This window comes from Muscardinus avellanarius, assembly GCF_963383645.1.
Source record: "Muscardinus avellanarius genome assembly, chromosome: 4".
In the NCBI taxonomy this organism is placed as follows: Eukaryota; Metazoa; Chordata; class Mammalia; order Rodentia; family Gliridae; genus Muscardinus; species Muscardinus avellanarius.
Window position 1 is genome coordinate 90308888 of NC_137789.1, and position 23441 is coordinate 90332328.

General features: G+C 41.3%; 1 protein-coding gene across 2 annotated transcripts in view; it reads left to right on the forward strand.

Annotated features, from left to right (window-relative positions):
* VCL (vinculin) overlaps positions 1-23441 on the forward strand; it is a gene marked incomplete at both ends in the record, with an annotated part of 143710 nt that overhangs the window by 87609 nt on the left and 32660 nt on the right. For both annotated transcript variants that reach the window (XM_080694392.1, XM_080694393.1), the window contains 4 exons: positions 12679-12769; positions 14222-14369; positions 20447-20600; positions 22305-22480. In XM_080694392.1, the coding sequence (XP_080550518.1) occupies positions 12679-12769; positions 14222-14369; positions 20447-20600; positions 22305-22480 (569 nt within the window). The remainder of the gene's footprint in view (positions 1-12678; positions 12770-14221; positions 14370-20446; positions 20601-22304; positions 22481-23441) is intronic.

Sequence of the window (23441 nt, forward strand, 5' to 3'; positions counted from 1 at the left end):
TTGCAAATGTCCTTTGGTAGGTAGAGCAAATAAGCAGGCATGTGAGTGAACGCTGTTTGAAGACACGTGTGTAGCCGTTCCTTCAGGTTCCATTCTCTTTGGTTGGGCTGGCGGAGGGATTCTGCTACGTACACTCCTCTGGGCAGATTCTCTGCCTCTTATGTGGTTGGTTGTTGCCAGGTGTCTAGGAAGGAAATAGAAAATGTCTGTAATTCAGAACTTTATGGAAGACTTTTTTAACCTTTAATTCAGAGACATATACAGAGGAAACTTAGCACTTCAAGATGTGCCCCTGATCATTCCATTTTTTCTAAAGAAAGTCTATTTAAAATATTGGTCTTTGCTGGGCGTGGTGAAGCACGCTTGTAATCCCCGCGCTTGGGAGGCCGAGACAGGAGGATCGCACAGGTTCGAAGCCAGCCTCAGCTACTTAGTGAGACCCTGTTTCCAAATAAAGTATAAAATAGGTCTGGGAGTATAGCCTGGAGGTAGAAGGCCCCTGGGTTCCACCCTCAGTACCACCACCAAAAGAAAAGAAAAAAAAAAAATTGGTCTTTGCATTTGTCAGTTAGTTTGCAAGGTACCTTCACCTTCCTAGACTCTCTCCTTAGTCCCGGGCCTGGTGGATCCCTTTGGAGCCTGTTAGCAGTGGTGGTGTGCGGCTGCCGTTCTCTGCTCCTCCCAGTGTAGCAACTATGAACAAAGCTTCCAGGTCCGGGGACACAGAGTCCAAGATGCAGGTCTTCGGGGGAGCACCGTGTCTCCAGGATCTAGGTTTCTCATGTCTGATCCAGATAATGTTTCCAGGGCTACCCATCAGGCTGGTAGCAGAGTAAAGAGGGGATTTTATAGTTTGAGTTCTGTCGTGTGTTCAGTAGGGCTATGTTTGTCCTCCAGGAAACCCATAAGGTAAGGTCACACAGCAGGGTCCTGAAATCTCCAGCTCTCTCGCTCTGGTTAATCAGAAAGATAATTTAACTATGCATAAGAAATTAGTTCACTGTAACTGTGGATTTATTTAACAGAGGCATTTTCTCATTGAAGTTCATTAAGTGCTTCTAAGATTGTATTTTAAATCTATATGGTAAAATCATTTTAAGTGTTTGATATTTAATTTAGCGTTTGCATACTTGACAACTTTCATTTCCCTGTTGTGACTTCTTTATGCATCTTTCTTTTGTTTTCTTGTTTGTTTTATTCTTTTTCTCACATTTAGAAGGTAAGCTTTCTCTTGCCTTTTAGTTTCTTTTTTGCTTAAAAAGAGAAACAGCATGTCTCCTGTGGGGCTTCCTTGTGCTGTGTGCTGTGCCTTTTTCTGCGTGCCGGTGTGTAACACTGTGCCGAATACGTGTCAGAATGTGATTTAATATGGGGCTCTGGGCTCTGCTGGGCAGAATGACCGATTCTGGTTCACTGAGCTCTTTCTTTAGAGAAAACATAACAACAAGCCACATTACTATGGGCTGTCAGGCTTTCTGTATTGGGTAAGTGCTTTTTATCTCTTTGAGCAGGCTCCTTAGAAGTTTTTTTTGCCTGGCCATTCCTACTGACCTAATTTGAAGGGCACGTTTCCCCAGGGATCTGGGTGATCTGAGTTACCTGTAGATACTGCCCTTGGGAAAGGAGTCTTTGGGCTGATGTCATCTCTGTAGGTGCCTCTCCTACCAGTCTTCTTGGCAGGCTCTGAGAATTTGCTTTTGGGGTTGTAAGCCATAATGCACAAGGATAGGCAAGAGAGCTCACAGGAAGCACCTGTCCTCCATGATAATCCTTCAATTTTCTTTTAATTACTGGGGATAGAACCCAGGAGCATTCTATCTCCGCGCTACACCCCCAGCTCTGTTTTTTATTCTTTATTTTGAAACAGGGTCATAATAAGTTGTAGAGGGCCTCACTAAGTAGCTGAGGTTGGCCTCGAATCTGTGATCCTCCTGTCTCAGCCTCCTAAATACTGGGATTACAGGTGTGCACCACCACACCTGCTTTATAATCTTTCAATTTTATCAAAATCAAAGGGACAAAAGAAGTAAAGTAGATCTAGTGGTTTTCCTAATTTCAGCCATGGGGCAAATTGTGTGTCCTGTGTCTAACCCTTGAATCAGCCATAATTCTCTATGACTTAATGCTTTCCTACCTAATCTCTTTCCTTTGCTTCTTAGCAGATGAGACATTTATGGAGGAACAGACATTTAACCTTACTGTTTCTCTATTTTTGAAGGGGAAGAGTCATCCATGATGAGTGAATAAGTGAAGTGTTATTGAGCTTTATTTGTGCAAGTGCCATCAAAAGCTACGCCTTAAAACACAGACCCCTGCCGGGCGTGGTGGCGCACGCTTGTAATCCCCGCGCTTGGGAGGCAGAGACAGGAGGATTGCGCAGGTTCAAAGCCAGCCGCGCTGGCTTAAGAGACCCTGTTTCCAAAAATAAAAAAGTATAACATAGGTCTGGGAGTGTAGCCCGGAGGTAGAAGGGCTTCCAGGAACCCAGTACCACCCAAAACAACAAACAAACAAACCCCCACAGACCCTTGGTTGGGTTTTAAGGACGAGGACAGCACTTGGAGGCACACAGGGAAATGGAGCTGGTCTTCACTACAGGCAGCCCTGTCGCTACCCCACTTTAGGTCTCACTTGGGAGAAAATCACTGTGTTGAGATGCTGCAAAATGAATGTTATTAGGAATAGAAGAAAACAAATTAAGTTCAAGCAAAAGAAGCTCAAATGTACAGTGACATCAACCTGACCAAGAGATATTTATTTTCCTGAACTATGTTTGCTTTTACATTTATGTGGTTCAAAAATCAAAATACTATAAAGAGATACACATGACTAGTCTCGCTCCCAACCCTGTCCTTTCTACCTTTACTTACCTTGTAAGAGTAACCACTTCCATTTGTTACATGAATATTGAGGCAAAAAATTTTACCTTGAAAACAGACATCAGTAACCAGGATTTGGGCTGTTTTCAGTTTAAAAGAGTCATGTATCTTTGCTCCACTGTCAACAGTGATTTACTCAGCCCCTGATCTGTCAGTTGCCACTGAGTCCCATTCTGTTCAGTGCACACAGCGTCTTTCACCCCCTCCGGCCCCTACTACTGTATAATTAACGTTGTCTTACCATACTTGTTTCATGCTTCCCCACTGGTGCAGTATTCTTCGGGAAAGTGATGGTTCCTCTAGAAAAGTGGGGGAAGAAAGTAAGTGGAACAAATTATTGGTAAAAGTGCATCTTGCCAAGTCAATTTAGATTTTAAAGAGGCAGTGCAATAGCTGGCTATTTTACCTTTTATGCCCTTATTCAGATTGCAAATTTACAGCTAGGCATGGTAGCACACGCTTATAATCTCAGTACTTTGGAGGATGAGACAGGAGGATCACAGGTTTTTTTTTTTTTTAATACTGGGAACTGAACCCAGGCTCATTCTGCCTCCAAGCTATACCCCCAGTCCTATTTATTTTTATTCTTTATTTTGAAACAAAGTCTCAATAATTTACAGAGGGCCTCACTAAGTTGCTGAGGCTGGCTGTGAACCTGGATCCTCCTGTCTCAACCTCCCATATACTGGGATTACAAGCCTGTGCCAGGCCCAACACTTCATTTACTATGCCTAACACTTCATTTTTTTTTTTTTAAAGCAAAAGTTGTTCCCTTCTTAAATCAAAAGTCATTTTAGAAACTGCTAGGCGTGATGGTGCACGCTTGTAATCCCAGTATTTGGGAGGCTGAGACAGGAGGATTGCGGTTCGCAGACAGCCTTAACTACTTAGGCCATTCGCAACTCAGTGAGACCCAGTTTCAAAAAATAAAAGGACTAGCCTGGCATGGTGGCGCACGCTTATAATCCCCGCACTTGGGAGGCAGAGACAGGAGGATCGCGCAGGTTCGAAGCCAGCCACGTGCGCTGGCTTAGGAGACCCTGTTTCCAAATAAAAATGTAAAAATAGGTCTGGGAGTGTAGCCCGGAGGTAGAAGGGCTTCCAGGAACCCCAGTACCACCAAAAATAAATAAATAAATAAATAAATAAATAAATACATACATACATAAATAAATAAAAAATTTTAAAAAAGGACTAAAAATAGGGTTGGAGGTGTAGCTCAGAGGTACAGTTCCCCTGGGTTCCATCCCCAGTACCATACACAAAAGAAAGTCATTTTAGAGTTATCATTAAAAATCAGGTTAGCATTTTTCCTGGGAATACACTTTAAATTAAAAGAATTTGCCGGGCATGGTGGCTCACATTTGTAATCTTGCGCTTGGGAGGCTGAGACAGGAGGATCGCACAGGTTTGAAGCCAGCCTCAGCTACTTAGTGAGGCTCTCAGCAACTTAGTGAGACCCTGTTTCAAATAAAATACAAAATAGGTCTGGGAGTATAGCCCGGAGGTAGAAAGCCTCTGGGTTCCACCTCCAGTACCACAACAACAAAAATTTGAGTAAGACACAATTCTAATTATAGTCTTTGTAAATTTAGTCCTCTAGCCGGGCGTGGTGGCACACTCTTATAATCCCGCTTGGGAGGCGGAGACAGGAGGATCGCGCAGGTTCGAAGCCAGCCGCACTGGCTTAACAGACCCTGTTTTGAAATTAAGAAGTATAAAAATAGGTCTGGGAGTGTAGCCCGGAGGTAGAGGGTTTCCAGGAACCCCAGTACCACACAAAAATGTACTCTATACTTAATCATTTTTTATTATTTTTATCTTGATGCATGCTGGGAACTAAAAGCAAGTAAAAGAAAAATTTAATAGCATTTCTTTGCTAAGACTTTTTTGATTCCTCCATGGGTGCTCCTGCAGCTTTGCATTTTGAGTCATTAAATACTGTTATTCAAAATCAGTTGCTGTAGCCGGGCGGGCGTGGTGGTGCACACTTGTAATCCCAGCATTTGGGTGGCTGAGACAGGAGAATCACGGTTCAAGGCCAGCCCCAGCTGCTACTTAGTAAGACTACTTTGCAACTAAGTGAGACTCTGTTTCAAAATAAAGAATAAAAAATAGGGCTGAGGGTGTAGCTTGGAGGTACAATGCCTCTGGCTTCCATCCCCAGTACCACAGTGCGGGGTGGCGGGGGGGTGTCAGTCGTCGTGGTTTCTTTCCACTGTGATCCTAGGCTGGTGATGAGTAAAAATAAAGTGACTGACTCAGATGTCTTGCATGTAGGATTAGTTTACTTTACCAAAGAAGGAAATATTGGTCAGAACACACAGTCCTGTAATAATGGCCCTTACTATAGACCACTGCAATTTAAGGGTTGAATTTACTTGATTATTTATTCATTTATTTTCTCATTCATTTATTATTGTGGTACTGGAGATTAAACCCAGGGGCATTCTACTCCAGGCTACACCCCCAGCCCTAATTTTTCTTCTTTATTTGGAAGCAGTGTCTCACTAATTTGTGGAGGGCCTCACTAAGTAGCTGAAGCTGGTTGCGAACTTTTGATCTTTCTGTCTCAGCCACCCAAGAACTAGGTGTGAGCCACCACGCCCAGCCTACATGATTATTTTTAAGGTTGTATATGAACTTTTTGAGTTAGTTTTAGTGATTAGTTTTTGCAGCTAAATTTAGATTTATCTCTAGGCGCTAAGGATAAATAGTTAACTCAGGCATTTATGATATCTTATTCTTCCCTCCCCTCAAAATAAAGGGAAAGTCCCAAAATGTTAAAGGAATTGATGTTTTCTGTCGGATCTAAGTTATCTTCAGCTAGGTGGCACGTGTGTTTATAGGTGGCATAGACTTTTAGAGCTAGGAAGGTATTATAAGTGAGGAACTGAGGCCCAGAAAAGGTTAACTTACCTGAAGGATCAGGATCAGAAAACTTTCTCTCATTGTTCACTCTGTTCTTTCCAGAAACTTCCCTGTTCAAACATTAGAGTGAGCTGGGCATTGTGGTGTGCAATTGCAGTCTGAGTTTGGGAGGCTGAGACAGGAGGATTGCAGGTTTGAGGACAGCTTCAGCAAGTAGTGAGACTCACATCAACCTAGTAAGACCCTGTTTCCAAATAAGAAAATGGGGCTGGGCACGTAACTAGAAGGTACAATGCTTCTGGGTTCAATCCCCAGTAATCCCCTAACACATATAAACACACTGGAGTGATGGTAAAGGAAATATGGCCAGAAGTGGAGATGGAGTGAGAAAGAAGGTATTAATGAAAAGAGGGAAGCACTTCAGGGCAGGGATGCAGAGGTGTTGTTCTTCAATTTATAAGCTGGGCGTGGTGGCGCACGCTTGTAATCCCCGCGCTTGGGAGGCTGAGACAGGAGGATCGTGCAGGTTTGAAGCCAGCCTCAGCTACTGAGTAAGGATCTCAGCAATTTAGTGAGACCCTGTTTCCAAATAAAATATAAAATAGGGAGCCGGGCGTGGTGGCACAGGCTTGTAATGCCAGCATTCAAGAGGCTGAGACTGGAGGATTGAGATTCATGGACAGCCTCAGCTACTTAGTGAGGCCCTCTGCAACTCAGTGAAACCCGGTTTCAAAACAAAGAATAAGAAATTGGGCAGGAGGTGTAGCTCGGAGATCAAATTCCTCTGGGTCCCATCCCTAGACTCGCCAAAAAAAAAAAAAAAAAAAAAAAAAAATATATATATATATATATATATATATATATATATAGTTGGGGGGTGAAGCCTGGAGGTAGAAGCCCCCTGGGTTCCATCCCCAGTACCACCAAAAATAAATTATATATATATTACTAGGGATTGAACCCAGAGACCAGAGACATTTACCTCTGAGCCACATACCCCCAGCCCTATTTTATTTTTTATTTGGAAACAGGGTCTCACTAAGTTCCTGAGAGCCTCACTAAGTAGCTGAGGCTGGCTTCAAACCTGTGTGATCCTTTCTCAGCCTCCCGAGTGTGGGAATTACAAGTGTGTGTCACCACGCCCAGCTAAAATTTCAATTTTAAAATCCTGGGATTATAGGACCTCACTTTCCTAAGTGTAGTTCTTCTTGATCATGTATTAGAGGGTCTTGATATTAATCACTAGTGATTTTTTTTTTTTTTTTTTTTTGGTGGTACAGGGGTTCCTGGAAGCCCTGCTACCTCCGGGCTACACTCCCAGACCTATTTTATATTTTTTATTTATTTGGAAACAGGGTCTCTTAAGCCAGCGAGGCTGACTATGAACCTGCACAATGCTCCTGTCTCCGCCTCCCAAGCCGGGGATTAAAAGCGCCACCACGCCCGGGCAATCACTAGTGATGTTGAGCACTAAATGTATGTGAATTTCAGGAGTGTTTCAGTTCTTGGGAAAGCAGGTAAAGAGATATTGTTTGGGGTAACCTACCTTTTGGTGTATGGGGGAGAATTTTTTTTTTCTTTTAAAACCTAATCTGAAGCTGAGCGTGGTGGTATAAACTTTATTTTTTTTGCGTGTCTGGGGATGAAACCCAGGGGCATTTGACCTCCAAGCTACACCCCCTGCCCTATTTTTTTTTTTTTTTTTTTGGTGGTACTGGGGTTCCTGGGAGCCCTTCTACCTCCAGGCTACATTCCCAGACCTATTTTTACATTTTTATTTGGAAACAGGGTCTCCTAAGCCAGCACGCGGCTGGCTTCGAACCTGCGTAATCCTCCTGTCTCCACCTCCCAAGTGCGGGGATTACAAGCGTGCGCCACCACGCCCGGTGTGGTGTGCACTTTTAATCCCAATACTTAGGAGGCTGAGACAGGAGTATTGTGCAGGTTCGAAGCCAGCCTCAGCTTCTTAGTGAGGCTCTCAGCAACTTAGTGAGACCCTGTTTCCAAATAAAGTATAAAATAGGGCTGGGGCTGTAGCCTGGAGGTAGAAAGCCCCTGGTTTTCACCCCTAGTACCACAAAAATAAATAAATAAACAAATAAATAAATAATAAAACCTAATCTGAAGCTGAGTGTGGTGGCACATTTTTGTAATTGCAGTACTAGGGAGGCTGAGACAGGAGGATTGCAGGTTCAGCTACTTAGTGAGGCCCTCTGCAACCTAGTGAGACCTTGTTTCAACATAAGGAATAAAAAATAGGGTTGAGAGTGTAGCATGGAGGCAGAATCACCCACTTCCACCTGGTTCAGTCCCCAGTACAAAATTAAAAAAAAAAAACAATTTTGTGGTAAAAGAGTTTGTCGTAAAAAGGGCCATAGGAAGAGGAAATTTGATAGGTATATATTAGCTGTTTCAAAAGCCACATGACTAGATCTGATCTTTTTATACTCACTGTTAAAAACAGAAAACAAACAAAAAACAGATAAGAGATCTGTGGAGATATTTCTCTTTTCCCAATATATCTTTTTTATGGGAAAAAGTACTCAAATGAAAAAATTATCATCTGTTATGATATATCACACTAGATTGTACTCCGGGTACTTAGATTTACTTGACAAAGTTTAATGAAATGCTTGATGGCACTTAGTACGGATGATCACAGAATTATAATTTTTTTAGCCTTTAAAAACATATCTCCAAATTAAGTATTTAGTAAATTTGTTTATAACATACCAATGTTGATATATTTATGGTACATATGAAATAATTCTGTCAATCTCTACTTGTTCACATAAACATTTTTGTTTTTAATAGAGGTGACATTGACTTGCATTGTAGTGTGTGTGGGGGTACTGGGGGTTGAACCCAGAGGCATTCTAAAAGCCCGATTTTATTTCTTATTAGAAGACAGGGCATCGCTAGGTTGATGAGAGTCTCACTTCTTGCTGAAGCCATCCTTGAATCTGTGATCCTCTGTCTCAGACTCCTAAGTACAGGGCTTATGGGCATGTACCACTACACCTTGGCTGCTGTGTTTGAATGATTGTTTATAACCTGCTCTATTCCAGAAAGAATTTAAGGTGGCCTTTCAGTAATGTCTAAAATTCATGTGTTAAAAACTGGTAAAAGCTGGGCATAGTGTTTTATATATCTGAAATTGTCTAAAATTTATATATTAAAAACTGGCAATAGCTGGGTATGGTAGTAAATCCAGTGATTGGGAGGCTGAGACAGGAAGATCACAGGTTCAAAACCAGACTCAGCAACTCAGTGAGGCTTTCAACAACTTAGCAAGACCCTGTTTCCAAATAAGAAATAAAAATAGGTGTAGGGGTGTATCTTGAAGTTAGAAGGCATATGGGTTCCACCCCCAGTACCACACATATACTCACACAAACAAAACAAAACAACAACTGGTAACTGTCAGGAGTAGTGCTCCATGTCTATGATTTGAGCTACTTGGGAGGCTTAGGCAGGAAGATCACAAGTTCCAGGCTAGCCTCAGCGATTTAGCAAGATCCTGTCTCAAAACAAAATATAGAAAGGGCTAAAGATTTTTTTTCTTTTAACAATTTTTTTATTGAACATAAATAGTATACATTTAAACTATATTTGGTGCCCTCTCCCCCTGCCCCTGTTTTCCCTTCCCCCCTCCCACCAGTGGTTGTCCAGGTTAACCATGTCATATTCATAATTTTACACATATTCAAATAAATAAATAAATAATGTAACAAAAATATATATAAGCATATATTAAAAATAAACAATAAAGACTATATATTATTCTTACCAGAAAAAAAAAAAAAAAAAGAAAGGGCTAAAGATGTAGCTCAGCAGCCAAAAATTGAAATTCCCAGTTGTAAAATGTAAAATGCAGCTTCATTCCAAATTTGCCATGAGTCTTCTTGATGTTGTCATTCTCCCATTCAGGAGTAAATTACTCACTTCCTGAGGACTGTATTCTTTCTTTGTAGTGCAGTGCCATTTGAGCTTTAGTAGGGAGAAAAAAGAAATGATTTTTGTGGATGCTGAGTGGAGCAAAGCTTGTTCTTCGATTGTTCTTCAAATCATTCTGGGCCATGGGAGAATAAAAGTATAATTTATGTTAGTGATGATTATGAATTTGACTTCTAGAGTTTGATTTCTTGGCAGCATTAAAGTCGAAATTGAGCCAGGCGTAGTGGTGCCTGTGTGCAATCCCAGCACTTGAGAGGCTGAGGCCGGATGATCACAGTTCACGGCCGCCTCGGCTACTCAATGAGACCCCATTAAAAAAAAAAAAAAGAAAAGAAAAATAGGCTGGGTATATAGTTTGGAAGTAGAATCTCCCTGGGTTCAATCCCCAGTACCACATACATACAAAAATTGAAAATTGACAAGATAGATTTGCTGACTTGTAGAAGTTTAGTGACATCTTTGGCCACTCTCTACAGTTAGAAGCAGAAAAATTCTTAAATTTTATCTGATATAAAAAATGAAGTTCAAAGAGTACCCCTGTGCCCAGCCATCTGAATTGATAAGATATATATTTTACTTTCTTTTTTTTTGGTACTGGGGTTTGAGCCCAGGGGTATTCCATCTCTGAGCGATACCCCTAGTCCTGTTTTGTTTTATTTTTATGCTCTTGGGGATTGAGCTCAGAGGCATTCTACCTCTTAGTCACACTATCAGCCCTTTTCATTTTTTAGTTTGAAACAGGGTCTTACTAAGTTGCTGTGAGTCTTGCTAAATTGCTCCTCCTTATTTATTTATTTGTTTATTTATTAGTACCCCGAATCAAACTCGGGGACATTCTAACTTTGAGCTACATCCCAGCTCTATTTTATTCTTATTTTGAAACAGGGTCTCACTAGGTTGCTGGAAGTTCCACTGTGTTGCTGAGACTGTTCTCGAACCTGTTATCTTCCATCTCAGCCTCCCAAATACTGGGATTAAAGTAATTTAGTTTACTTCTTTTTGGTTGCCATGGCTGAGATTAGGTCAGGAGAACAATCTCTATCTGTTTAGATGGGGAAGGAGAGAATCCTAAAGCTGAGGGTCCTATAATATGAATAGCTACTTTGAAAAGCTGGGGTCTCACTGCTGACTGTCAGCCTGATTATGAATGCTGTCAGTGTTTATTTGTTCTGGTGCTGGTTTGTGTTTGAATTGGAAATGTGAATGCTCCTGGTGCCCCTCTGTGGAAAACTGGTGGTACAACATCCTTGGGAACCCCACATATATAAGATTAGAAATTGAAGAAAGTTAGCAATATAGGTAGGATATTTGCCTAGAATTTAGAGGTTAACCCTATGATGACTTGACTTCATCAGAGTCAATTCCCTAGTGCAAAAAGGAGATAGGCTGTTTTTTTTGTTTGTTTGTTTAATTTTAAAGAGACTTAAGGGATTATCCAGTCTGTTAATTCTGAGGACAGGCACATGATTATTTGTTATAGTTCTCTGTTTTTTTTGTTTGTTTTTTGTTTGTTTGTTTGTTTGCTTTTGTGGTTCTGGGGATGGAACCCAGGAGCATTCCACCTTTGAGCTGTACCCCCAGCCTATTTTTTTTTCTTTTTTTTTTTTTTTTTGTGGTACTGGGGTTCCTGGAAGCCCTTCTACCTCTGGGCGACACTCCCAGACCTATTTTGAAACAGGGTCTCTTAAGCCAGCGCGGCTGGCTTCGAACCTGCGCTATCCTCCAGTCTCTGCCTCCCAAGCACAAGGATTACAAGGGTGCGCCACCACACCTGGTATTATTATTATTATTATTTTATCCTTTATTTTGAAACAGGGTCTCACTGAGTTGCAAAGGGCCTCACTAAGTAGCTGAGGCTGTCTGTGAACTGCAATCCTCCTGTCTCAGCCTCCCAAATGCTGGGATTACAAGCGTGCACCACCATGCCCGGCTAGTTCTCTGCCTTTTTCTGCAATAAAAAAACTTACTAAATGTATGCATATACACGCGTGTATATATGTATATGTATATGTAAAAAAGAGATTAATCTGCTCTCTCCCAGTTGTATCCTGGGAGACTTTTTTGCTCATCATGTTGAATCCTGGTTGTAAACAATGTCATGACTCATTTATTATACCTTGTCCGCTCTTCAGGCTAAGGATGATAAGGGAACGAATGAGGAGTAGCAGGGAAGGGCAGAAAATGTTTTTTCTTGTATAACATTTAATGCTTTATTTGGAGTATTAAACCAAAACTGCTACATTAACACTTTCAGTTTCTTTTCTTTCTTTTTTTTTTTTTTTTTTTGGTGGTACTGGGGTTCCTGGAAGCCCTTCTACCTCCGGGCTACACTCCCAGGCCTATTTTTTTTTACATTTTTATTTGGAAACAGGGTCTCCTAAGCCAGCGCGCGCGGCTGGCTCCGAGCCTGCGTGATCCTCTCATCTCTGCCTCCCAAGCGCGGGGATTACAAGCGTGCGCCACCACGCCCAGCTTCAGTTTCTTTTTTGAACCAGTGATTTCAACATTTTCAGATTAATTAGATAGTGGAACATCATCCAGTTTGTGTGTCTATTTTAAAACAAGATGTGAAAGAATTATGACTTGTGGCACCACATACTAATAAGGGTTCCCCAAAGTGGGAGGGCCCTAGTGCGGCTGCACTGGATGAATGGTGACTGGTAGGAGGCTGATACTGAGGCACATGGCTTCTTTCTACTGAAGACATACATTAAACATCTTATGGCTTCAACAGTTTATTGGTTTTCACATTTTTAGCGATGGTGACACCAGGAAACAGAATAGAATTAACTGAATATCTGCATGCAAGGTGCTGCATTTTGACAGAAATAAGAATTGTGGTGTGATGAAATTACCTTAAGGCTATTGTGGGACTACCCTAGCTATTGTCTGTTAGGGTTGTAACTGTTTCTCTGTATCATGATATTTTGATTTTTGCAAAGAAAATCATTGTGGAATTTCTCTTAAAAAGGACACTGAAGCCATGAAGAGAGCATTGGCCTCCATAGACTCCAAACTGAACCAGGCCAAAGGTTGGCTCCGTGACCCTAATGCCTCCCCAGGTAACCCTTTCTTTCTTCTTTTCTGATAAATACAACAAAAAACTAAAATCCAAGCAAATGAAAAAGGGAAGAAATTCTCCCATAATTTTATTTATTTATTCATTTATTTACTGGTACTGGGGATTAAACCCGGGGGCACTCTACCTCCGAGTTCCACCCCAGCCCTTTTTTATTCTTTATTTTGAAGCAGGGTCTCACTAAGTTGCAGAGGGCCTCACCAAGTAGTTGAGGTTGGCCGTGAACATGTGATCGTCCTGTCTCAGTCTCCCAAGTACTGGCATCACAAGTGTGCACCACCACGCCCAGCTCCATAATTTTATAATCCTGAGATAGCTACTAAAACATTTTAGAACATACCCTTAATATCCTATGATAGTTGTGATTAGCTGAAGCATTACTGGGCCTTATAAGGTTGAAAGATCATAGACTATTAAGCGGAGTTGAGCATTCTTTGCAGAATTTTTGGCTCAACTATCCTCTGAATCAGAAAGGTAATTTAAATAAAAGCCCATTTCTACTAGTTCCCATTGGGTATACTTTCATTTAAGTCAACAAAGTACTTAATTAAGCAGATTAAATAGTGATTCCAATGAGGATTGGAAAGTAAAGTTGATTATATAAAGATAAGACCCAAGTAGCCGGGGCATGGGGCACACGCTTGTAATCCCAGCATTTTGGAGGCTGAGATAGGAGGATCATGGTTCGCGGACAGCCTCAGTTATTAGTGAGGCTCTCTGCAACTCAGTGAGACCCTATTTCAAAAACTGAAGAATAAAAAATAGGGCTGAGGGTATAGCTTGGAGGTAGAATGACCCTGGGTTCCATCATCAGTACAGAAAAAAAAAAAAAGACCCAAGTAGAGATTAGCATTATGGATTTTCTACTTTAATAATATTTAGTTTTAGATTAATATTTGAGTGAATGTGAAATCCTAATGGAGATTGAAGTTGCTAAGTACTGTTATATTATAAGAGCCTGTTTTTTTTCTTTTGTGGAACTAGGGATTGAACCCAGGGGCATTCTATCTCCAAGCTACACCTCCAGCCCTATTTTTCATTCTTTATTTTGAAACAGGGTCTCCCTAAGTTGCAGAGGGCTTCCTAAGTAGCTGAGGTTGTATCCTCCTGTCTCAGCCTCCCAAGTGTGTGCATTATAAGCATGCCCCACGACGCCCGCTTCTAAGAGCTTATTTTCATCATCTATAGTCCTACCACAAGCTGCTTAGTATGTCCAAATGGATATGGTTGCAACTATCTATTTTAGTGCATCTGTGGTTGAAACCTCACCCTATGGTTGTAAGAACTCTAGTTAGCTGTTAGCTATCAGATGGATCGCTTTCTATTCAGTTGTCATTTAAAATCACCCATTCCTTTATGAATGAAATGAACTGTAAAGTATCCTCTCTACATAATTAATGTTACAATGTAGATATTGAATATCTTTTTATTTTAGGGGATGCTGGTGAGCAGGCCATCAGGCAGATCTTAGACGAAGCTGGAAAAGTTGGTGAACTCTGTGCAGGCAAGGAGCGCAGGGAAATCCTGGGAACCTGCAAAATGCTAGGGCAGATGACTGATCAAGTGGCTGACCTCCGAGCCAGGTAAAGTTTCTCTGCTCTTACCAGGCTTCTATGAGTAACGCAGTCCTACTCAGGTGATTCGGTCAATTTTGCTGAGTTATCTTTGGCTAATAGATGGTATAGGCATTTCATAAAATTATTTCTTCTGAGATTGAGGTAAACTTTTCCTTTTTAAATGTAAAATATTGAAGCTGGGCATGGTTGTGCACGGTTGTAATCCCAGCATTCGGGAGGCTGAGACAGGAGGATCACGGTTCGCGGACAGCCTCAGCTACTTTAGTGAGGCCCTTTGCAACTCGGTGAGACCCGGTTTCAAAATAAAAAATACAAAATTAGGGCTGGGGGTATAGCTTGGAGGCTACACCCCCAAGGAAAAAAAAAGTAAAATATGGAACTGTCTAATAATGAAATTGGAACTTATTCTGTAATTAAGATAGAAATTTGGTATTTTAGTTTCTAGCCATAGGCTTATGAAAAAATAAATGAAGTCTGGCTCAGATCCATATCTTTTATGAAGGCTGGGTAGAAAGAATATAAAAGATGAGTGTGGTAGAGTACACCTGTCACCCCAGAATTTGAGAGGCTGAAAAAGAATGATTGTAGTTTTGAGGCCAGCTTCAACAACTTAGCAAAACCCTGGTTCAAAATAAAAAAGTCTTGTTAATTTGTTGAGGGTCTTGCCTTGAACCAGAGTTCCTCCTGTCGCAACATCCCAAGTACTGGGAATGTAGCCATGCACTACCACACTCTGCTCTATTTTGACATTTTAAATTTGGGTTTATTTATTTATTTTTGTGGGTCTGGGGATGGAACACAGGGCATTCTACCTCTGGGCTACATCCCTTGCCCTATTTTTTATTCTTTATTTTGAAACAGGGTCTCACTGACCTGCAGAGGCCTCACTAAGTAGCTGAGGCTGTCTGTGAATCATGATCCTCCATTCTCAGCCTCCCGAATGCTGGTTACAAGTGTGCGCCACCACTCCCAGGTATTTGGTTTTATAATTTCTTTTCTTTTTTTCTTTTCTTTTCTTTTCTTTTCTTTTCTTTTTTTTTTTTTTTTTTGGTACTGGGGATTGAACCTCCAATCCTCCTGTCTCAGCCTCCCAAGTGTGTGCCACCATGCCCAGCCTGGTATTCTTTACCTCACTCAAATCTTGGTTTTATTACTTTAGCCCTCCCCCCCAACTAAATAAATATGCATAGTTTGCCATTCAGAAAACAGTATTATATAGATCTATTCAGGATTCACCTTGGAAATTATTGAAGTTCTAATAGACCCTCATTTTTATGTAATTTTATGGTATAGACATTAGGAAAAATTAAAGTGTGCTGAGACACTAGTATATATAAAGTTTAATTTATTTTAAAGATATTAGGAGCTGGGCATGTACCTCAGCTACTTAGTGAGGCCCTCTGTAACTTAGTGAGACCTTGTTTCAAAATAAAGAATAAAAAAAAAAAATTGAGGGTGTAGCTCAGAAGTAGAAAGCCCCTGGGTTCAATCCCCAGTACTGCAAAAAAAAAAAAAAAAAAAAAAAAAAAAAAACCAAAACAAAACAAAACTTCAATTGTAATTTTACTCAAGTATGTTGTGGTTGTAAATATTAGAGTTTATTCTGTGCCCTACTTTTAGTTAGCAGTTACCTAATTTGCCAGTAGCTTATAATTTTTAAGATAGTTTTTATTATTTTGTCCTTGAGATCATTGGGATGCACAGGGTTTCTGTACAGAGAGGGACCAGAAACATACTTCAGTGTGTACACCGTTATACTTGGTATCAAAGTATTCACACTTAAGAATACTCTGTGTACTCCCAGTACTTGGGAGGCTGAGACAAGAGAATAGCAACTCAGCAATTTAGTGAGACTCTGTTTCTAAATAAAAAGGGCTGGAGGTATATCTCAGAAATACAATGTCATGGGGTAAATCCTCAGGACTAAATGAGGTGGGGAGAGCCAGGCATGGTGGCGCACGCTTGTAATCCCAGTGTTTGGGAGGCTGACAGGAGGCTCACACAGGTTTGAAGCCAGCCTTAGCTACTTAGGCTATCAGCAACTCAGTGAGACCCTGCTTCCAAATAACATATAAAATAGGTCTGGGAGTATAGCCTGGAGGTAGAAGAGCCCCTGGGTTACATCCCCAGTACCACTAAATGAATAAATAAATGAGTTGGGGAGAAAGTATAGATTTTTTTTTTTGGTGGCACCAGGGTTTAAGCGTAGGGGCATACTACTTATGAGCTACACCCCCAGTTCTATTTTCCATTCATTATTTTGAAAGAGGGTCTCACTAAGTTGTGGAGGGCCTCACTAAATAGCTGAGGCTGGCTGTGAACTGCAATCCTCTTGTCTCAGCCTCCAAGTACTGGGATTACAAGCATGTGCCACCAAGCCTGGCAGCATATAAATCTTAAAGGTGTGATTCTTAACCTTTTTGGGATGGAGATTACCTTTTATAATCCAATGAAAGCATTGCATTCATTTCTACTTAAAAAGATGCAGATAGCCGGGCATGGTGGCACAGGCTTGTAATCCCCGAGTTTGGGAGACCCTGTTTCCAAATAAAAATATAAAATAGTTCTGGGAGTGTAGCCCAAAGGTAAAAGGGATTCCAGGAACCCCAGTACCACAAATAAATAAATTAAATAAATTAATTAATTAAATAAAAAGATGCAGCCAGGTGTGGTGGCGCATGCTTGTAATCCCACATTCGGGAGGCTGAGACCAGAGGATTGTGGTTCACAGATAGCCTCAGCTACTTAGTGAGGCCCACTGCAACATAGTGAAACCCTGTTTCAAAATAAAAAATAAAATAGGGCAGGGGGTATAGCTCTGAGGTCGAATGCCCCTGGGTTCTATCCCCAGACCTGCAAAAAAAAAAAAAAAAAAAAAAGCATATGGACACGCCCATTCAATGATAAATATACTTTCGGAGGTTTGTAGATTCACGAACGATCTGGAAGCTACAAGAGCTTCAGGTTAGCCGGGCGTGGTGGCGCACACTTGTAATCCCAGCATTTGGGAGGCTGAGACAGGAGGATTGCGGTTCACGGTGAGCCTCAGCTATTTAGTGAGGCCCTTTGCAATTCAGTGCGACCCTGTTTCAAAATAAAGAATAAAATATAGGGCTGGTGATGTAGCTCAGAGGTAGAATGCCCCTGAGTTCTAGCCCCTGTACTGCAAAAAAAAAAAAAAAAAAAAAAAAAGAAGAAGAAGAAGAAGAAAGAAAAAAGGTTTAGTTATGTCCCTGTCCTGAAGAGGAGAAGAAACAGCTTAAATAAATGCGATCTCATTGAGCTCAGTGATCCTTTTTTCTGCTGAGAAGCAGTCTTTTTGGTCATGAGCATGGCACTAATTTTGTAGAAAGGACAAAAGGAAGCTTTGTTTTTGTTGGGAGAAGTGCCAGTGCAGTTTGACAAGATTCTTGGCTCTTCTGATTTCTCATTTCTGCTCTTTTGTCTGAAGCCTTTTCACAGTGTGATGGACAGTTTCCATGGGGCATCCTCAAATACACCGTTGTCTGTATTTAGAGAAATGAATATGAACAAGAGAATGAGTTAGTTTTATGGGATTGGCCATTAATCTGTAGAGAGAAAAGGCTAGAGCAATGATGAGTAGCTGTGGCCACTTCACCATTGACTCCCCAATATCCTTTTATTTTTTGGTACTGGGGATGGAACCCATGGGCATTCTACCTTTGAGCTATACCCCCAGCCCTTTCTTTCTTTTTTAAATTTTATTTATTTTGAGACTGAGTCTCACTGGGCATGGTGGTGCATACTTATAATCCCAGTACCTGGGAGGCTGACACAGGAGGATCAAAGATTTGTGGCCAGCCTCATCTACTTAGTGAGGCCTTCCATAACTTACTGAGATCCTGTCTCAAAAATAAAGAATAAGAGTTGTGCGTGGTGGTGCACGCTTGTAATCCCAGCATTTGGGAAGTCGACACAGGAAGATCGCCGTTTGTGGACAGCCTCAGCTACTTAGTGAGGCCCTCTGCAACTCACTGAGACTCTGCTTCAAAATAAAGAATAAAAAATAGGGCTGGGGGTATAGCTCAGAGGTAGAATGCCTCTGAGTTCAATTCCCAGTACTGAAAAAAAAAAAAAAAAAAAAAAAAAGGAAAGGAAGGAAGAAACTAGGTCTTGCTAGGCCTGGTGGCACATGCTTGTAATCCCAGCATTTGGGAGGCTGAGACAGGAGGATCGCAGTAGTTTGCAGATAGCCTCAGCTACTTAGTGAGGTCCTTTGCAACCTAGTGAGACCCTGTTTCAAAATAAAGAATAAAAATAGGGATTGGGGTGTAGCTTGGAGATAGAATGCCCCTTGGTTCTATCCCCAGTACTGTGAGGGAGGGAGGGAGGGAGGGAAAGGAGGGAGAGAGAGGGAGGAGGGAGGGAGGGAGGGGGGAGGGGGAGAGAGAGACTGGATCTTGCTAAAGTTACTGGGGCTAACCTCAAATCTGTGATTTTCCTGTCTCAGTCTCTCAAGTACTGGGATTATAGGCATGTGCTATATATCCGGCTACTTTTATTTATTTTTTTGTGTTACCGGGGATTAAATCCAGAGACATTCTACCTTTGAACTATGCCCCCATCTCGATTTTATTTCTATTTTGAAAAAGGGTCTCACTAAGTTGATGAGAGTGTGACTACTTCCTGAGGCTATTCTCAAATATGTAATCCTTTTGTCTCAGCCTTCAAGTATTGGGATTACAGGTGTGTGACACCACACCCAGCTTGCAGCTTTTAATTTATAAGCAAAAACTGAGCCTGGTGTGGTGGTGCATGCCTATGATTCTTGTGCTTGGGAGGCTTAGACAGGATAATTGCAAGTTTGAGGCCAGCCATAGCAATTTATTGAGACCCTCAGCAACATAGTGAGACGCAGTTTCAAAATAAAAAATAAATGCCAGGTGTGGTGGTGTACACCTGTAGTCCTAGTACTTGAGAGGCTGAGACAGGAGGATTGCAGGTTTGAGGCCAGCAACTTAGTGAGACACTCAAAATAAAATGTAAAAAAATAGGGCTGTGAGTATAGTTCAGAGGCAGAATGCCCCTAGGTTTTATCCCCAATACCGCAAAATGAATGAATGAATGAATGAATAAAAATCAAGAGATCTGGGATGTAGCTCAGAGATAGAATGCCCCTGGGTTCAATCTCTAGTAAAACACAACACACACACTCACACTAAAAAAAAATAAATAAAAGAGCTGGGAGTATAGCTCAGAGGTAAAATGCCCCTTGGTTTAATTCCTAGAACCCAAAAAGAAGGAAGGAACCAACTGTAGCCTTAAGAGGCCGAACACCACATAGTTCCACAGGCTCCATGAGACAGGTTCATGACATAAGTGGTGTCATTGTGGTGCACTTTCAGTAATGCTGAATGTAATGGCTCCTGAAACACTTGTGTGTGTGTGGTGCTGGGATTGAACCTCGGGGATTCTACCTTCGATCTACACCCCCAGCCCTGTTCGTCCGTTCTCCCTTCCTTCCTTCCTTCCTTCCTTCCTTCCTTCCTTCCTTCCTTCCTTTCTTTCTTTCTTTCTTTCTTTCTTTCTTTCTTTCTTTCTTTCTTTCTTTCTTTGAAACAGGATTGCACTGAGCTGTGAAGGGCCTCGCTAAATAGCTGAGGCTGTCTCAGAACCATGATGCTCCTGTCTCAGCCTCCCAAATGCTGGGATTACAAGCGTGCGCCACCACGCCCGGCTGGGCTACTTATTCTAAAGCACACGTTACTATGGTAACAAAGCCCTCCATAGCAATAACATCCCAGCACATTTTTCCCACTGAAGTTTAGATTGGTTATGTAATCACCACCAAGAGGAGAATAATTATTATCAAAATTCGCTGGCCTGACTTCAAAGTAGTTATGCAGTTAAGAAAGCTAATGTATATTTTGAAAAGCAACAGTGAACGTAGATGGTTTGAGTGTCTTGCTCTGTTTAGCTGTTTTCTTGCACTATCCTAAATTATTTGAGAAAAGGAAGAAGATAGGCATGTTAACAAAAATGACATGCACTGTGGTGTTTGGAACTATTTTGCCTTTAAGTCTTTGAGAGGGTAAAATGACAGCATCTGTCCGTTTGAGTAGAGGGCAAGGAGCCTCGCCAGTGGCCATGCAGAAAGCCCAGCAGGTATCGCAAGGTCTGGATGTGCTCACGGCAAAAGTGGAAAATGCAGCTCGCAAGCTGGAAGCCATGACAAACTCAAAGCAGAGCATCGCCAAGAAGATCGATGCTGCACAGGTAACGGTGATGCTTTTCAGAAGGGGTGGGAAGTAAAAGAAAAAGTGCTCCATAAATAGCCTGCATCTCTGCCTCCCCACACCTCTCCCTCCCCCTCGTCTTACTGTGAGTAGGTTCCCGAGGAATGACGACTGACAGTTGCCAGTGTTAACACCTCCTGCCATCACAGAGTTAGGGAAATGCTCATTTGTATTTTGAAATACAGATCTTAATTTTGAATATTTCAACTAGGTAGAAGTAAGCATTTGAATTCAGAGAGAATCCTAGTTCCTGATAGAGATTACAGTATACTGAAACTGTTCCTTATCTTAGAATTCACAGCTATATTTTGTCATAACAGTGTTAAAGGGCTGAAGCTCTCTGATCCTACTCTACATAAAATGATTTTCAAGTATTTCACAAATACAAATACTTGAGAGCTTTAAGAGAATATTTGTGATTAATTCAAAGATGAGAGAAATAAATCTATGTGAAGATATTTTAATAGATATGATATGAAAAATTGTTTTTGAAAAGATGAGGGAGGGGCAGGGGTGTAGCCCAGTGGTAGAATGTGTGGGTGCTTATTATGCACAGAGGTCCTGGGTTCTCAACACCAAACAACAAAAAGAGGATGACTTGATCTTAGAAATGAGCTAAGCGCAGGCGTGGTCACTCATTTGTAAGCCAGTACCTGGGAGGCTGAGAGGAGAATCACAGGTTTTAGCAAGTAGTGGGACTCTCATCCGCCCTATGAGACCCTGTTTCAAAATAATAAAAAATACAGCTAGGGATGTAGCTTGGAGGTAGAATGCTTCTGAGTTCAATCGCAAGTACCAAAAAAGAAAAAAAAAAAAAAAGAAAAAAAAAAGAAAGAAAAGAAATGAGCTAAGAACCTCCACAAAACAAGAAGAATATAAGAATTATCACTCTAAAAAGATTACTGATGTATCCAGTGATTACTTTAGAATTATTTCTGATGGTTTTCTTAAATTTAATTAAAGTGGTTCATAGCGGTGTATGGTGATGCACGCCTATAATTCTAGTACTTGAGAGGCTGAGATAGGCAGATTACAAGTTTGAAGCCAGTCTTGGCTACTTAGTGAAGTTCTCAGAAAGTTTATGAGACCTGTTCCAGACAAATAAAATAAAATAAGGCTGGAGATAGCTTAAAGTAGAATGCTCCTGGGTTCTAACACCACACACACACACACACACACACACACACACACACACACACACACACACACACAAAAGGTGGTTCATGAGCTGGGCTTGGTGGCACACTCCTCTAATCTAAGTACTTGGAAGGCTGAGACAGGAGGATCTTAGGTTTGAGGACAAATGTGGCAAATTAGTGACATCCTATTTCAAATAAAATAATAAAATAAAAGCCAGGCATGGTGGTGTACGTTGTAATCCCAGCATGTGGGAGGCTGAGACAGGAGTATTGCACAGGTTCGAAGCCAGCCTCAGCTACTTAGTGAGGCCCTCTGCAACTCAGTGAGACCCTGTTTCAAAATAAAGAATAAAAAATAGGGCTGGGGTATCTCTCGGAGGTAGAATGCTCCTAGGTATCCCCAGTACTCCAAAAAATAAAATAAGGCTGAGGGTGTAGCAAAATGGTAGAATTCTTGTGGGTTCAATATTCAGTTCTGTCCTCTTTCCCTCCCCCCAAAAAGTGATTCATGAGTAGGTCACAGTGCTCTCCGTGTCTGTGTGTAGAACTGGCTTGCAGATCCAAATGGTGGACCTGAAGGAGAAGAACAGATTCGAGGGGCTTTGGCTGAAGCTCGGAAAATAGCAGAATTGTGTGATGATCCTAAAGAAAGAGATGACATTCTGCGTTCCCTTGGAGAAATATCTGCTCTGACGTCTAAATTAGCAGATTTACGAAGACAGTATGTATTTAACCCCTTTAAATTTTTCTCTCTTACTTCCCTCTCTTCCTCAACTTCTCCCCTAGGAACAGAGTTGGATCCTCCTATGTTAGATGCATGTATGATGTTCCTTCACTGTATTCTGAATCTTTGTGACATGTAGGTTAGATATTATCTATATTGTATCAGTGACATAACTGTGGTTTAATAATTGATTGAGGATCATACTATCTTTTTTTACCCCTGGAACTGGAGATTGAACCCAGGGGCATTTTATCCTGGGTTAAATGGGTAAAATGTAGCTGGGGAGCTATATCCCCAACCTTATTTATAATTTATTTTTTAATTTTTTAATTTTTAATTTTATTTATTTATTTATTTACTTATTTATTTATTTATTTATTTATTTATTTATTTATTTATTTTGTGGTTCTGGGGTTCCTGGAAACCCTTCTACCTCCGGGCTACACTCCCAGATATATTTTATATTTTTATTTGGAAACAGGGTCTCTTAAGCCAGCAAGGCTGGCTCCGAACCCGCTGCCTTCGAACCTGTGTGATTTTCCTGTCTCCGTCTCCCAAGCATGGGGATTACAAGCATCCGCCACCACACCTGGCTTATTTTTTATTTTTTAATTTTAATTTTTTACGGTTCTGGGGATGGAACCCGAGGGGGCATTCTACCTCTGGGCTATATCCCCAGCCCTGTTTTTTATTCTTTATTTTGAAACAGGGTCTCGCTGAGTTGCAAAGGGCCTCTCTAAGTAGCTGAGGCTGGCCATGAACCGTGATCCTCCTGTCTCAGACTCCCAAAGGCTGGAATTACAAGCATGTGCCTGGCTATTTTTAAGTTTTAATTTTGAAATGGGATCTTGCTAAGTTGTGGAGGGCCTAAGTAGTTGAGGCTGGCTGCAAACCTGTGACCCTCCTGTCTCAGCCTTGTACTAGGATTACAAGTATGTACTACCATGCCTGCCTGCTT